General features: G+C 45.6%; 1 protein-coding gene across 1 annotated transcript; it reads right to left on the bottom strand.

The window, feature by feature from the left end:
- Nucleotides 1–9147: 9147 nt before the first annotated feature.
- Nucleotides 9148–16774, bottom strand: GKN2 (gastrokine 2). The gene is made up of 6 exons (XM_032411207.1): nt 16763–16774; nt 14739–14789; nt 14159–14296; nt 11946–12056; nt 11141–11297; nt 9148–9230 (listed from the first exon to the last, which is right to left on the bottom strand). The coding sequence occupies exons 1-6, from the start codon at nt 16772–16774 to the stop codon at nt 9148–9150; spliced, it is 552 nt and encodes a 183-aa protein (XP_032267098.1).
- Nucleotides 16775–17037: the final 263 nt, after the last annotated feature.

The following is a 17037-nucleotide window of genomic DNA, read 5'->3' as shown; positions in this document are numbered from 1 at the left end:
GGGGAGGGTATGTGCTATGGTGAGCGCTGTGAATTGTGTAAGACTGTTGAATCACAGATCTGTACCTCTGAAACAAATAATACATTATATGTTTAAAAAAAAAAAAAGATACTAGGAAGGGAAAAATGAAGGGGGGGAGGGAATCGGAGGGGGAGATGAACCATGAGAGACTATGAACTCTGAGAAACAAACTGAGGGTTTTAGAGGGGAGGGGGGTCGGGGGATGGGTTAGCCTGGTGATGGGTATTAAAGAGGGCACATATTGAATGGAGCACTGGGTGTTATATGCAAACAATGAATCATGGAACACTACATCAAAAACTAATGATGTAATGTATGGTGATTAACATAACATAATAAAAGAAAATAATGTAACTTGGGATGTATTTCTCTCTGGTGGCAGAGATGACTTCCTGACATCAGGGCTCACTGAGAACAAGAGGCAGAATTAACTTAGCTTGCCCGGAAGGTCAAGGACATCCCTCTCCTTGGTGGATAGCCTCACCTGACCCAAAGCTTCATCACCATCCCACCATTAAAGGCCCATTGCTTTGGGGTTTTCAGTCCTCCTCTTTCTCATGCTGCCCAGACCCCTAATCGTAGATCACACTGGGGAAGGAACATCTCAGTGGCTGCCGCTCCTGCTGGGAAGGTGGTGGGAGATCAGTGATGACTAACTTGGGAAGCTACCAGATAAGACTTCAACATCCACTTGCTATTCTAGAGATAGTCGGTAACCTCTTCCCATTAGGCCGCTGCCCATCCCTTACATCTTAGTGTACATTAACCCAATGAACAAGTCTTCTTCATAATAGGAGGATCCAGCAGGAGAACAGGGAGAACTTGAGGGGCTGAGGTGAGGGGCGTCAAAGAGGATAAATAAAGGTCAGCAAAAGAAATAGAAATAGGGGATGTGAAGCCACTTATTGTAACAGGGGAGTTCTTCCATTTTAGTCCCACAGTCTCTTGATAGTAGAGCTGTTCTGAAGACCTCATCTAATTTAGGGACAACTCAAAATATCTCCATGCTACTTTGGGGTCTTAAAGTGATTAAATGATCTTTTTTTTGTAAAATGCTTCTCTTTCTTCTTAAAAGAACCGCATTGGCTGGATGCCTAGGTGGCTCAGTCGGTTAAGCATCTGCCTTTGGCTCAGGTCATGATCCCAAGGTCGTGGGATCGAGCCCCACATCGGGCTCGCTGCTCAGTGGGAAGTCTGTTTCTCCCTCTCCCTCTCCTCCACACTCATGCTTTCTGTCACCATCTCTGTCCCTCTCTCTCTCTCAAATAAATAAATAAAATCCTAAAAAAAAGAAAAAGAAAAAGAAAAAACAATGGTACCGCACTGGCAGTGGACCCTGCTTCCTGTTTCATAGTCCAACTTCTGTCCTTTGTGGGACTTTCCGTCTGTGGTGAGATCCCTGGGCTCTGAGCCTCCAGGGTGGCCGCGTGAGTCTGACCTGCCCGGTGGGGGCCGCTGGCCTGAAACCAGCACTCAGGGGCCCAGCCCCGACTCTGCCAATGGGAAGCTGCTCATTTCATCCTCCACCTTCTTCCTTTCAACGCCAGATCCAGCCTCGTCATCTGGAAAAGTGGGTACGCTTTCTCCCTCCAGGTTGGAACTATCCAGTTTCTTGCCTCACTGGTCCATCCAGCGGATGAGCTGCCCGCAGTTTCACTGCTCTCTCTGGGGTGTCCGGCCTTCCCAAACACGCAGGGTCCACAGCGTGCACGCCAGCACGGTGTGAGGAAGGAGGTGCCCTCCCCAGACTGGCTCCTTTCTAAGGGCCTCTCTCTGGGGTGTCCCTTGAGGAGTCCCTTAAGAATTCAGAAAGACAGTATCACAGTGCAGGCTTAAGCCCTTAGGTCTGGGACCACATCTCTGTCTCTGGGCCTGAGATTCTGTGGAAGCCTATTCGCTGTGGTGGCCCAGCCTCCACCATGAAAACCCCCGGGGGGAGATCCAGGTGAAGTGAGGCCTCCCAGAGCTCTCTTTGGAACTGGTTTAACCCCCTTAGTGGTAACCCCCAGGCATTTCCCTCTGTTACAGATGAATAAGGGACCTGATCACTTAGCACTCGTGCTTTAACAGTCCGTTCCTACAGCTGGAAGGGACAGAGCCAGCCCCACCCACACACAGAACATCCCTGGCTCCTTTTATTTTAGAAACAAGAATAAACAAGCAAGGAGTATTGGGGATACAGACGGATGTCCACAGAAGATTGTGTCGGAGTTTGGAGCACTTTTTTTTTTTTTTAAGAGGGGAGGGGAGGGGCAGAGGGAAAGGGAGAGAGAGGATCTCAAGGAGGCTCCACGCCCAGCACAGGGCCCGAGGAGGGGCTCGATCTCACGACCCTGAGACCATGACTGGAGCCGAAATCAAGATCACACTAACATTAGTCTGTTACTTCAATCCACTTGTGATCGAAGAACTCAACCTTCTTGCTAAATCCATTGTACTGGTTTCTGAGCCTCTCTGGAAGCACCTAAGAAGTGGTTAAGAATTGGTCCATTGATCTTCCAAGCAGGGAAATTTATTTCCTTTCTTTCTTTTTTTTTCCCCCCTCTCTTGGGGTGCCTGCAGTCACTGACCTCTGAGGACCGGCAAAAGGGGTCTGGAAACCCACAGCCCCCAGTGTCCTCAGCTGAGCCGTCTCCACCACCGGCTGTGTGGTGTCCGGGGCAGACCCTGGCATGTCTGCCACTCGTTGGGGAGCCTTTGGGATTCAGAGGAGCATGGGCCTTCTAGACTCCACGCAGAGATTGGGAGAATGCGTCTCCCCCATGCATTGGTGCCATTGTTCCCCACTCACCACCCTGAGACCTCCAGTATGAACCCACTGGGGACAACTGGGGACAAATCTGAGTGTGAGACCTCACCATGTGCTTAGTATTGCTTTCCCCATCCAGGATTTGTGGTTGGGTTGGACCACGGCCCAGCTCCCGCTTTCCTGAGCTTGAGCTCTCCCTGGGCTTTGTCCTCAGCCTCCTGCAGACAGTCACTGGGAGGGATCACCAGAAGTTCTCTGTCATGACTAAATCCCAGCTGGGACCACACAAAATGCTCCCACCAAGAAATCACTGAGATTCTTGCAAAACTTCCACACTTGCCCACGAGGTGCTTCTCAGAGAGAAGAGAATCAAGACTGAGGTCAAGTGCCTGGCCTCCTAGTTTGGGAACGACACTCCTCTTGCAGACTTCCCTTTAGGGGGGCAGTCTTGTCCCTTTGCTGCCCTTCCATCCTGGCCAGCTGTGCTCCCAACTCTTGCCATTATCCTTCTTCTCAGCAGCCTAAGGAAGAACCAGCTATTCTTGAGCCTCAGGTCTGAGGGTATGGGAGCCAGCTCGCCAGCCAAGGGCAGTAGCTGTTCCGTGTTTGTTCTCTGGTTCCCTACTTGCTCTGTGCCTCAGTTTCCCAAGGGATCAGGATGGGGGCCCTTTATCCTTCCTGGAACATGCTGCTTCCCCTCATCCTGCAGCCTGCCTGGAGCAGAGAGACCAGCCCCACCTTTTCACCCAGACCTCTGGACAACTATTCCTATGGAGACTCTTCATTGGCCTGCTTCACTTTTGACGGTGCATTTCCCCCGGGCTGTCCCCCTGAGCTTGTCCCCCGGGCTGTGCCTCAAGCACAGTTGTTGCTATCCATGGGCCCACAAACCCCCACCGCAGCCAGCCCTCTGGCCTGGCTCCAGGCATGAGCAGGAGCCTTCCAGTGCTGCTGGGGGCCACCTACAGCCCATGGTCGACTTGTGATGTCTCCTAAGATGGCCACACACTGGGTGGGCCTTCTCTGTATTCAATTGCGTTACAAATTTTAGAAAAATCTATAGACATTTTCGGTGGGGCGCAACACACAGTAGAGTGCGGGATTTTCAGCAATATCTACATGAAGAGACCCTTGTAGCCATGACCTAGATGAAGATGTAGAAGGTTCCCAACACCCCCAGAAAGTTCCTCTGAGCTACTCCCTGGCAATGCCCACCCACAGCCTGGTCCCAGGGGAGTGGAGAAGTCCAATAGTAGAATATTCTGAGGATCTCCCGGCAAAAATCAAACACACCCTGGGCAGGACCCTTGGAGTGGAGACCGACGTCAGCCTGTTATAGGCCAGCAACTACCCCAGGAACCTCCCTACCACGGCAACTGAATCGGGTCAAACAGGAGGAAAGTGAGGGTGCCAGAGGTCATTAAGGAGAGAACCGTTGGCCGTTGTACTACGTGCCTAAGCCCGCGCCCTTATGGAGGCGGCAAAGGCGACTTTTCAGAGAAAGGTCGAGAGGGGGTCTGTGTCATTAAAAACATGAGGGATGGATTCTCAGGGGCTGGCTTCACTAGGTCGCATGCTACGGCACGAGCTGGGGGACCCTGCTATAGCCAGAGATCCTCCCCTGCAGTTAGAAGCATGCTCAGGAAACGCGCTCACCTCCTTACATGGCTAGACCCAGACCCCAGAACCAGGAAGCACTCGCTTCGGTTCCTGGGTGTGTCCTGAGTCCTCTCAAAAGAGCGGCTGCAGCCTCACACAGTTGCTTCGGAGCTGAGGGAGCAACTGGGGACGGGGTCTGCACTAACAGAAGGAAGAGCAGGCAGGCAGAGCTAGATGGTGGGCTCCCAGTAACAGTTTTTTCTCAGTCATTCTTTGAAAAGTGCATGGCATCGGGTGTCTGCAGCGTGAGTGCAGGGATGTGGTCCTGGAATTTCCGAAGGAGTCGTGGGGGGGAGCAGAGTGCAGCCACTGCTGCCGGGGTGGGCCCAGAGCCTGGGACACGTGTGCCCAGAGGATTAACTCTGCCTTTTCAGGTGGGTAAGGAATGCTTTTAGCTGCAAATAAAGAGAACACAGTCACAGCGACTCCAACAGACATTGCTCTGTGTCAGATGAATCCCGGGAATGATGGTCCCAGCTGGAACTGCTCTAGAATGATGCCATCCAGCACTCTAGCTCACTCTTTCCTGAACCTTTCCTCTCCAGGATTATTGCCTGATGGTCCCCAAATAGCAGATGCATCTCCAGGCATCCACGTCATGTCCGAGCTGAAGGAAGAATAACAAGAGAGAGCAGAGGGCAGACTTGCATGCCAGCTGGGTCTGTCCTTCTTTATCGGGAAAGAAAGACCCTTCCTGGAAGTCTCATTTAGCTCTCCTTGACCAGAACTGAGTTCATACGGCCACCCGTAGACCAATCACAAGACTCAGGGAGCCGGCGCTACGTTATCTTCTTAAGGGAAACAAAATGGAGGTAGCCCAGGCCTTCCCAACCTCGGCCCTCCTGGCTGCCATTTAGCTGCCACTTAAAGAGGTTGTGTCAGCAGGAAAGGGGGGCTGGGGAATAGGGACTAAGTGGGGAATGAGTCCTCAGTGGATTTTTTTGTCATGTAATATTGGAAAACTCTGATCAACAATAGATGATGAACATTTCTTTTTTTTTTTAGATTTTATTTATTTATTCATGAGAGACAGAGAGAGAAACAGAGGCAGAGGGAGAAGCAGGCTCCCCGCGGAGCAGGGAGCCCGATGCGGGACTCGATCCCAGGACGCTGGGATCATGACCTGAGCCGAAGGCAGACGCTTAACGACTGAGCCACCCAGGCGTCCCATGATGATGAACATTTCTTTCAAAGGTCTTACCTCTTCAGTTCCGGCCTGCTTTGGGTCACTCCCCACTGCCTCCAGACACTTATTTTTTTAATGTTTCGTCCAGGTTTGTAATTGTTCTGTCAGCAAGGTTAGTCTGATATAGGCTAATTCATCATTATCAGAAGCTAGAAGTCTCAATATTTCTGTTAGTTCATCAATTGATATTTATTATGTTTGGGTTAACTGATGCTTAGACTCATTTAAACAGCTGTCCAAACAAATAATTTGGATAATAAAGTGTTTGGGTTCACATACTTGAATCCTGGGAGCTCTGAGTGAAATTACATTTAGTTCTACCTCAAAATGACCAAATGAGTCTATATGACATATCATTTACTGTGAAGAACGAATCCCCCACTGCAAGCCTTACCACAATTCCTACAAAACCCCTTTTGGCACATTCGTGTCCCTCAGGCCAGCTTTGGTAGCCAGATCAGCTCTGCTAGCGTCCTTGGTGCTTTGTTTTGTTTGATCCAGACTTGCCCCTCCTCCGTGATGGCCTAGAGCAGGTTGATGCTTGGGCGTACAGCGGATTAACAGAGTTGATATCCCAATTAAAAAAAAAAAAAATACAGGGTAGATAAGTGGATCCAAAAAAAATCCAACTATATGTTGTCCAAAAGAGACTCGCTTTAGATTTAAGGGCACACATAAGCTGAAAATGTAGGGATGGACAAAGATATTCCATGCAAATTGCACCTAAAATAGAGTAGAGGTGGCTGTACTTACATCAGACAAAGTACGTCAAAAACTGTCACAAGAGAAAAGAAGGTCATTACATAATGATAAAAGGATCAATTCACCAGGAGGATATAACAATTATAAATATATGTGCACTCAACATCAGAGAACCTAAATATAAAATATAAACCAGGGGAGATCTGAAGAGAGAAATGGCCAGCAGCACAAAAATAGCAGGAAACTTTGATAACCCCGCTTTCAATAATGGCTAGATCATCCAGACAGAAAATCAATAAGATGAAAGCAGACTTAAATAACACCATAAACCAAATGGACCTCACAGACCTCTACAGAACGCTCCATCCAACATCAGCAGAATACAGATTCTTCTCTAGCTCACATGGAACATTCTCCAAGAGGGATCATATATTAGGCTATAAAACAAGTCTTAACAAATTTACAAATCATTCCAAGTATCTTTTCCAACCACAGTGGAGTGAAACTAGAAATCACTAACAAAAGGAAGACAGGAAAACTCGCAAGTACATGGAAATTAAACAACACACTCTTGATATTTATTATGTTTGGGTTAACTGATGCTTAAAAGTTTCCTCGGGTCAAAGAGACGTCAAAAGGAAAATTAGAAAATATCTCAAGGCGTACAAAAATAGAAACAGTTGATATCTTCCCTCCCCAGCTCTGAAGAAGGAGCTCCTTCTGAAGAAGGTTTAATGGGGCCCCAGCTCCCTCATAACTTCCATGTGGACACATTCCTTTTACGCGTGTGCTGGCCCACTCCACCTGCTGCCCCTAACAGGTATTCAGCCTGACACCAGCACTGAGCAGGGTTAACCGACTTAATGATAAAGCAGAGTCAGGAAAAAACAGAACTCAAAGTTCCGCTTTAAAAAGGGACTAACGTTGTACAAATTAATGAGGATAATACAGCTCTAAGCAGTAAATTCCAAAGGAGGTTGCCAATCATAACACTTCCTCCACCCAACACACCCCCACAAGTCTTGGCCACGGGGAGTAAGAATGTGCCACAGGTGATTCAATCTGGCACCTTTCCAAAGATTTGTAAATTAAAACTAATTGAAATTAGAAGGAAGAGGAGTCCCTTCCTCTCTGACAATGATGCTGAGAAAATGGGGACCTTGGGGCTTACAGTGGTGGTGTTTCCATCCTCCCGGAGAAAGATGACATAAGATTCTGAGGCTGACACACGGAGAGAAGGAGAGTCCGGAGTGGGACAAGAGTCTGGCCACCTTCGTGCACCTAGGTCTAGCCACCAGAGACCAGAATATCCCGATCTTTCTACAGCAAGATGAGACAGTAAATTCCACCCTCCTTGCCTCAGTTAATTTGATTTTGGGTTCTATCACGCAAACACCAAGGTCTCAGCTAGTACACTCTATTATTCGTTTGGCATGTTATTATACACTCTTTACCATTGCTAGCAAATGTTTTCATGTAAATGTCTCACGTCCCCAACAAAAACATAATTTCCTTGACAAGGGTAGTTTTGCCAGCATACCTGTCCCAGTGCTGAGCACATGGTTAAGTGTTCTAAATACATTTATTAATGGTTATTATGAAGTAGATGCACAGTGTTAGGAATAAGAGCAGTTGATAACAGAAATTCTTGTTAAAGGCATTCCTCTATGTTCTGAACTTGCTCCCAGCTGACTGGTCCATAGGAGAACCAGCTGTCTGATCTGGGAATGTGCCCACATTAAACAATTTATTTGGAATATTGGAAATGGCTTTCCTTTTATATATTGACTTGGCGTTCCCGGTTAGTTTCTCACTCCTGTCAAGATTTTTCAGTAAGGTTCATCTTTCTCTGGGTGATGGGTGTTCCCCATGACCTCTCCCCTCACTCCAGGTCAAAATATATTATAATCGTATTTATTAAGATTGAAACTAGTGCTTTGATGAGCTAAAGGGCATTTTCTTTCTTTTTTTTTTTAAGATTTTATTTATTTATTTGACAGAGAGAGACAGAACACAAGCAGGGGGAGTGGAAGAGGGAGAAGCAGGCTCCCCACAGAGCAGGGAGCCCGATGCAGGGCTCAATCCCAGGTCCCTGGGATCATGACCTGAGTCAAAGGCAAGCACTTAACCACTGAGCCACCCAGGTGCCCCTAAAAGGCATTTTCTAAAAGGCATGTGACTGGTCCTCCAAGTTCGGTGCCTTGTCAAAGGGGACAGTTCCCATCACCTGAGCAGTCAAGTTGTTTGCTCCGGGGACACCACACCCTGACCCCCTCAGCAGGGGGAGGCTGCTGCCGGCTCCGCCCAGACTGCACAGGTGGTTGTTTTTGTTTTATTTTTAATTAGAATTTTATTTTATTACTTTCTTATTCAAGTATAATTAACGTACAGTGTTATATTAGCTTCAGGAGTACAACGTAATGATTCAACAATTCTACACATTTCTCAGTGCTCATTACGATAAGGGTCCTCTGAATCGCCTTCGTTTCGGTGGACAGGTGGGCAGCTAGTCTGGTGGCGGCAAGACGAACACTTGCACCCAGCTGACCCCCTGTAATGACTCAGCTTTATTACCTGGGGAAGTTTCACACCTTATGTACTTTACTTGAAATCCTGGCAAATTCTTTCCTTCTATATGTTGACATCAACATTGTTTGGCTTCCCTTTGTTGTTTACAAAAAAAGCAAACACCCAGAGATCTGTAGATATAGGATTTATGTTTTACCCCTGAGTCTCAACGTTAGTTGGGGCTTTGGAAAGAACTTAATCTGGCTGCTGAGTGGAAACCAGGGGTGTGCGTCTTGGAAAAGACGAGGCCAGTGGGTGATGCTTAAGCGCCAACACCCGCGCAGATGGAGATTCCAAAGATGCCCAGGAATCCGGTCCTTGAGCAGACGTCAGCACGGACGTTATCTGAAAGGGGGACAAATTTGTGAAGAAGGAGCATTGAGAAATACATTATTAGAATGCAACAAACCCATGCCTTTTGGTTAATGTCTTGACTAGGGGTTGTACATGTAACTCTATGTTACCCAAGTTTTTAGCTATCCTTGTATTGCAAAGGGTGATAACATGTTAGCTTAAATAAGACTGATAACTCCTAGGGGCGCCTGGGTGGTTCAGTTGGTTAAGCATCTGCCTTTGGCTCAGGTCATGATCTTGGGGTCCTGGGATGGAGCCCTCCCCTACCTTGGGCTCCCTGCTCAGTGGAGAGTCTGCTTTACCCTCTCCCTCCCCCCCCTTGTATGCTCTCTCTCTCTCAAATAAATAAATAAAATTAAAAAGAAAAAAGACTGACAACTTCTAGAAGTGCTGTCTGACTCTATTCGATTGATGCTCTGACATTCTGCATTGGTGACCTGCCTGTGTGCTTTTTTTTTTAAATTTAATTTTATTATGTTATGTTAGTCACCATACATTACATCATTAGTTTTTGATGTAGTGTTCCATGATTCATTGTTTGCGTATAACACCCAGTGCTCCATGCAATATGTGCCCTCTTTAATACCCATCACCAGGCTAACCCATCCCCCCCTCCCCCTCCCCTCTAGAACCCTCAGTTTGTTTCTCAGAGTCCACAGTCTCTCATGGTTCGTCTCCCTCTCCGATTTCCCCCCCTTCATTTTTCCCTTCCTACTATCTTCTTTTTTTAACATATAATGTATTATTTGTTTCAGAGGTACGGGTCTGTGATTCATCAGTCTTACACAATTCACAGAGCTCACCATAGCACATACCCTCCTCAATGTCCATCACCCAGCCACCCTATGCCTCCCACCCCCCACCATTCCAGCAACCCTCAGTTTGTTTCCTGAGATTAAGAATTCCTCATATCAGTGAGATCATATGATACATGTCTTTCTCTGATTGACTTATTTCACTTAGCATAATACCCTCTAGTTCCATCCACGTCATTGCAAACGGCAAGATTTTGGTTTTTTTGATGGCTGCATAATGTGCTTTTATTCGTAAGTACTAATGACCCTACTAAAAGAAAAATATCTTAAAATTTTTTTTCTAGACAGTAAAAGTGCTATAAATGCTCATTATTTTCTTTTGTATCTTACCTTCCACTACTCTGGGGAATTTATCTTGTTGCATTCCCCGTCTGTGGCCTGGCCCCTCTTTCCCTCTGGCCACTCTCCCATGTTTGGAAACTTTGTATAAAAATACCAGTAATGACTGCAGTGATATATGCTAGCTGGATGACTCAGGACTTTATTCCCTGTGGATCAGTGCACTTTGCTTGCTCTTCCTTAGACTCATTCTATCCTAGATTCTGAAAATAGTTTTTAAAACTTTCTGGAAGAATAATTGACAAATGGATTTGCATATATTTCAAGTGTACACTGTGATGACTTGATATACATACATGTAGAACAATTACCAAGATCAAGAGAACACATCCATAACCTCACACAGTTAACATGGGTAATTCTTTTGTGTGTGTGCGTGGTAAGAATGCTTAGGATCTCCTCTCAGCAACTTTCAAGTATACAGTACTGTATTATTAGCACCCGTCAGCACAAGGAACAGTAGGAAATCCAATAGTTTTTCCTTGGCACCCAGGACATCCCAAAATTTCATCCTCTGTGTTAACCCATCAACTTCTCCATCAGACTTAGCAGCAGAGTTTTACTCATTTCTGTATCTCCCTCACGTTTACCATGATTTCCACCCACGGTAGATATTTAGTTCCCGAAGTCCACTGAAATGGGTCGTGTTTCATGTCTACCTGTATTTTGCACAACCCCGAGCAGAGTGCCCCGCACAGGGGAGCTTTCAGAAAACATTTGGTGAAGGAATAATTTCCTGGTACTCACGTATCTTGTCAGCCACTTCCCCCTTGTACAGGGGAACATGACTGCAGAGCTGCCTGATGGGTGAGCCGAACAGGAACCAGTCTATGTGCATGATCAGAGACTGCAGTGGGTTGTACTTGACCCAGAAGTATTTGTCAGAGTACATGTTCTTCATAGCCTAGAGCAGTAGAAGAGAGGGGGATAAGATAAAGTAGACTGACATAACCTGATGTCCCTTATCCTAAACTGCTTTTTCTTTTTCATATTATTAAGCAGAAGGCCGTCAGGAATCTCAAGACACCATCTCCTTCTGAGCACTTGGTCTGCAGCGGAGCCTCGTTATTACCAATGTTATTTCACTGCTGGTGACAGTGAAACCCAGGGAGGGTGAATCCCTTGGCAGAGGTGGCACAGATGGGAAGTTACAAGGGGAGAATGAAACACCCAGTTCCGAGCCTCGTGCAGGGTTTGTTTATTCTCGCTATCCCGTATTGTTTCTTGGCACCTTTGTGTTGTGGACTATTATAACTTCGCTCGTTTTTCTCCCAGTCACTATTTCTGAGAGCCCTGCTGCTCAGTCCTTTCCAGAAAAACAGTGGAATTTATTATAAGTTCTTGGGTTGGGGGCTGAACGGTAGAAATCAAGTGAAGCCATGTACTCCTGTCCCAAAAACAATAAAGGAGAAAACACTTTAACAGGTAGAGATTACATATCCACGGTAAGAGAGAATATTATGATCTTCCCCCTTACCCTCTTCTTCCCTCTGTAGGCACCAGTTTTTCCGGGCAAAGGAACAGGGAATGGGAAAGGGTACTGCAGAATCACCTGTTTCTCGTAGATGTATCGTTTTAGTTCGTCCAGAGCGGGGATGGCCTTATGGTCCATCTTCAGGATGTAGCAGGCTCTTCGGGAGAGCACCTGGGAAGCGATGTAGCCCTGAGGCAGCAAGAGCACAGTTACTGGCCTGCCCGGCTCCCCGGGTTCGGAACTGGTAAGGAGAACGTTTGAGCCTTGAGGAAAGCCTTGAGCACGCACAGTGAGTGCACGGGACTGCTTTTCAATTCGCCATCCCTTCTATCCATTCGCCTTCTTTTACATCTTGGTTTTACTTTTGGTTTGTTCTTTCTATCTCTAAAGTTGTACAAACCCATGATTTGTGCCCCACTTTTCATGTTTTGCAATCAGGGCCTGTAGTGTGGGGTTTGAACAAGTAAGAAGCAGCAGCTGTTGGTCTCTTTCTATTGATTTCGTTCTGCCTTTTCCTCAGTTTGGGGTAAATACAGTATTCTTTAGAACTGTGCTTTCCAATATGTTCATCACTAGCCACATGTGCTATTTAAATTTAAATTCATATTAAGTAAAATTTAAAACGTCCTTCCTCTGTCACACAACTCACGTGCTCGGTAGCCACAAGCGGCCAGTAGCTTCTCTGTTGGAAACTGCAGATAGAGAGCATTTCCACCATTGTAGAGGTTTCTACTGGCCAGGGCTGTTTGTGAAACTCTCCTTCACATCCCACACTCACCCTCACCGCCAACACCCACACACACATTTCGATTCTTCTCTCCTTTACCGTCCTCTCTCCATCCTTTCTCCACCTCAAACCCAACCTGGCTGGACGGGGCTGAGTTGGAGGAAGGTGGGATCGAAACAGCAATCGTGGGTGAGGCCCATGGAACCAGACGGAACGGGAGGCCACCTAACCTTCATCCCGAATGGAATTTTCTCTACAGAGTTCCAAATAATTATGCAGTCTGTGGGGCTGTATGGCATACAAACCCTCTTCTAGTTTCTATTTTTCAATTCTCACAAATTGCCAGTTCCTAAAATTCAAAAATAGCCTGAGGCAAAGCCTGATGGCAGTGGAAGGGGTTTAAACCAAGTCCTCACCACTCTGGGGGTTTTTTTTTAAAGACCCTTGGGGGATTTCCCTGAAATCTGCTTTAAAAAACAATTTCAGTACCACTTCCTTTAAAACTGTATCTTTCAAAGATTCTATGCTTTCGAACGTGTCCTAGAACTCCCAATGCCAATGGGGAAGAGGCATGTGAGGCGGTCCCTACAAGAAAAGGAGACAGAAAGTGCGTTCAAATGTCCAGTGAGATGGACTATAACCTACTTATATCCACAGCGCATAGCTCTGTCCCATGGTAAAAGCAGGCTCCTAATCAGGTGGAACAAACGGAAAACAAACAAATAAATGGATAAAGGACCAAATAACTTTTCTGAGCAGGTTTCTGAGACTTATTGTTAATACCAGTAACTGAAACTTGGAAATAGTTTGGAGTTTTAGGTTAGCATACTTTCCTTCTTCCAGAAGAAGTATGATTTACTGCATATCCTACTTACATAGTTAAATGGGTATAGTTGTTCTGGATTTCTGCTGTTCTGTGATTGTTTATTCCATAATCGCTCTTTTTCTGCATGAGTGTTTGTATTAGAAGCCCTAATTCATTCATTCATTCATTCAGCGAATATTTTTGAGAGCCTGTGTGCCAGGCCATGTTCTGGTTTTGGTCCGCTCTCCTAGACACTTCCTCAGCCTGTAGTGAGACAATTATCATGATGCTTCCAGTTGCCACCTGAAACGGTCAAGCGATGTGTATGTTTCCTGTCACTTTTTTTTTTAGGAATGGTTTTGTTTGGCGAAGCCTGGGTGACTTAGTCGGTTAAGTATCCGACTCTTGCTTTCAGCTCAGGTCATGATCTCAGGGTCATGAGATCGAGCCCCCAGTCGGCCTCTGAGCTCAGAGAGGAGTCTGCTTGAGATTCTCTCTCCCTCTCCCTTTTCCCCTCCCCCTCCTCAAGCGCACATACGCTCTCTCTCTTTCTCCCTTAAATAAATAAATAAATAGATAGATAGATAGATAAATAAATAAATAAATAAATAAAATCTTTTAAAAAGGAAAAACGAAAGTAAGGAAATTCTGAAAGAATTGCAAGGATAGTTCTTAGAATTCAAATGCATAGTAAATGGCTGCCCCTTCACCCTTTAGAAGCCCAGTCTTGAAGAATATAAAAATTCCCTTTCTGCTCACATGTTTATAGTCAAAAATCGTGGTAGAGGAGCATGATCCTGCATGGATGTTAACGATGGCGATATTTTTTTGATTGTCAATTGTTACTGTCTCCTGAAGATTGCCACCATTGTTGTTTGGGCTAATGATGTTATAAACCTAGATTAACAACAAAGACATAATGTTTTTCCATAAGTCATATGTACTGGAAAAGCAACCCTCCCGACAAAATAAAGCCCTCCACTTGCTATGAACAAGAGACTGAAGTCTGAAACCTCACTGGCATCCCAGACCGAAAACCCACGCTAAAGTAAGAATGTGAAGCTCTTCTTCATGGTTTACTATGTTACATACGGGAGAACCAATGACATCACAGGAGAAATGAAATTGACCACATTTTAAAGCAATGGGTTGCATTTTTTGAGGCACTGCATTTGGAAAGAAATAACCAACCTTATCATTTCCATTATTGGTTATTTCTGGGATTCCATCCCAAATAGGGCATATGGGCTCTCTACGGTCCTCCAGACAGATGTTCTTGTATCTTCCTTTTCCCCTCCCAATAACTCCAAGGTATAAAGTCCATAGTGAACCAACTTACCTCATATCCATGAGATTGTGTCCCAAAGATGACCAGCACCAGAAATACCGCCTGAAAAACAGACCAGTTGCATCTATTCTCTTTAGGGCAGTCATTGAGAGTGGGGACCTAAGGAGGCATCGGACAGGACAAGTACAAGTATCTCAGAAAATATACACCTAGAGACACAGGTGGGTGGTCATGGGTGGTCAACAGTCCATTTCCAAGATGTGAAACACGCCTTCCCTCATTTGACAGGTATTTATTGACTTTATGCTATTTGTCAGACCCCAGGTTCTACCTTTATGCCCCATTCCCAACCCTTCCCAACATCATAATCTTCTAGGCAGCATGTGTTCCTATGCCAGAAACAACTTGGAGCAGGTGAACTGTGAGGAAGGACTCATTTTACTATGGGAACACCCTGGTGTGACTCACAGTGGATTTGGATTACAGGAGTGAAGTTGTGTTTTATGGTTTAAAAAAAAATGTACTTAATTCTTTGAGAGGGTAAAACAGATTTAAAATGGATTCACGGGTGATAGAGAGACAATGGATCCCCAAGGGAAACTATGAAAATAGGATGCTTGGAGGCATGGCTAACTTTCGAGGCTGACATCAAGGAAAGCCTCTATATTCTCCTTAGGGATGCCATCAGACAAATGATAGGCTGACGGGCCATGAGGCTGACGTTGACGCAGTTCTGCCATTTTGCTGCAGTTGTGGGAAGAGTCTTATCCAACAGGTTGATCCCAGTTTTGTGTTCTCTTTTCTGAACACCACAAACCGCTCATTGCAAACCACTCCTGGAGGGGTCTGCAGGAAAGCAGATATTTTTAAGACCTGCCAGGAGGATTTTTCGACTTCCCTAACAATCACCAATAACATTTCTCTTCTGATGACTGGGGGTGGAGTGTCTGACAAAGACCCGTTTGCGATCTCCAACCTGACTACTTGCCCAGCCACACACCTTCTTTGATTCCAGGCCAGCTCCTGTAACCTCTGACACTCCTCTCTATTGTATTTAATGGGTCTAATACAGAGGTTTGAACAAATGGGTGGAGGACTGACTACCATAGTGATATAATTAGAGAGAGCTCAGGAAGTGTCCCTGGCCCCCAAATAACCACCCACCCAACACCATGAGTAAATACACCCAGGTTACGCGTTTATGTTTCAGCAACAGATCTCCTCTTGGAAAATCAAGAGACCCCCTCAGAGATGGAACTCTTTAAGCCGACAATCTTGAACACCCGATGGGGAGGAACTTACTGTTTTGTTTTCTCCCTCAACAGCTAAATGAGAATAAAGGATAGATCACTGGGGGAAGGAGTTCCATTCTGGGTCAAAATATAGACCTCTGTTCATGGACCACTGCAATGTGGAGCCATGGGAGACTGGGATCAGGACTGGGATCGGCAGGAAGAGGGATGGCATGGCAGGAATGCTGGGCCGTGACTGATCCTGGCAGTGCGGCCGGAGATGGGTACAGTTCAAGTCTACACCTCATATTTACTGGCATGGGAAAATCACATTCCTCTGTGCCTCAGTCTCCTCACCTGTAGGATGGGGGTAATACTACTCAGTTCACAGAGTTGTTGAAGTGAATAAATCAAAGTATTTATGTTTAGCATAGGATCTCATATGCACTTAGAAAATGACAGCTGCTATTACCTTTTTCAAAAAATTGCCCCTTCTCTTTTAAACAGTAAATGCAGTTGTCCCAAAATGCCTGCATTCTTTCCCAAGCTCATAATAATAAGGAATTATTATTAAAAATTCTCCAAATTAAAATTGTCTAGATTTTCCAAAATGTTTTCTTTGCATTTCTTAGCAAATGTCTCAGAAAATAGACAATGGACCAGTAAATATCCAACTTCATGTTTAAGGCTATCCTTGCCAAAGACATTATTTAATTCAAGCACAGAAGCTTGGAAGCATGCACAGTGTTCTTCTAAGACTTCGGAAATCCAAGGCATACTGGATTTGAACATTCCCTGCAAGAACCACCACAAGAGTATAAAGAAGCATAAACAAATACTCACAAGGATTTTCATTTTGCCTGCTGGGAAGGAGGTGCTAGAGAAGTGAGGCTGCCAGTGCAACTTCTACCCTTTATATTAGCTTTAAGGTGTGGAAATCTCTTTCCAGAACAATTACGTTGGAAAAGACTATGTCCATATCTCTGACAAACCCCAGCAAACTCCTTTATCAGGATTGAGACCCAGTCACATAACCTGATATCAGTAAAGTTCATTAGTCAGTAATAAAAATCTACCACTTGGTCACTCAGTAAATATTCCTTGCTTATCTGTGCTAC

Source organism: Phoca vitulina, unplaced genomic scaffold, assembly GCF_004348235.1.
Source record: "Phoca vitulina isolate PV1807 unplaced genomic scaffold, GSC_HSeal_1.0 scaffold12, whole genome shotgun sequence".
In the NCBI taxonomy this organism is placed as follows: domain Eukaryota; kingdom Metazoa; phylum Chordata; class Mammalia; order Carnivora; family Phocidae; genus Phoca; species Phoca vitulina.
Note: the sequence above shows the minus strand (reverse complement) of the source record. Positions and strands in the feature narration are given on the sequence as shown.

What these genes read in the sequence shown, in the direction of transcription:
- GKN2 (XM_032411207.1), bottom strand. An exon ending in CGATTTTTGACTATAAACAT is followed by an intron (nt 12,057 to 14,158) that starts GTGAGCAGAAAG and finishes TTGCTGCCTCAG; the next exon opens with GGCTACATCGCTTCCCAGGT. An exon ending in GATACATCTACGAGAAACAG is followed by an intron (nt 11,298 to 11,945) that starts GTGATTCTGCAG and finishes CTACTGCTCTAG; the next exon opens with GCTATGAAGAACATGTACTC.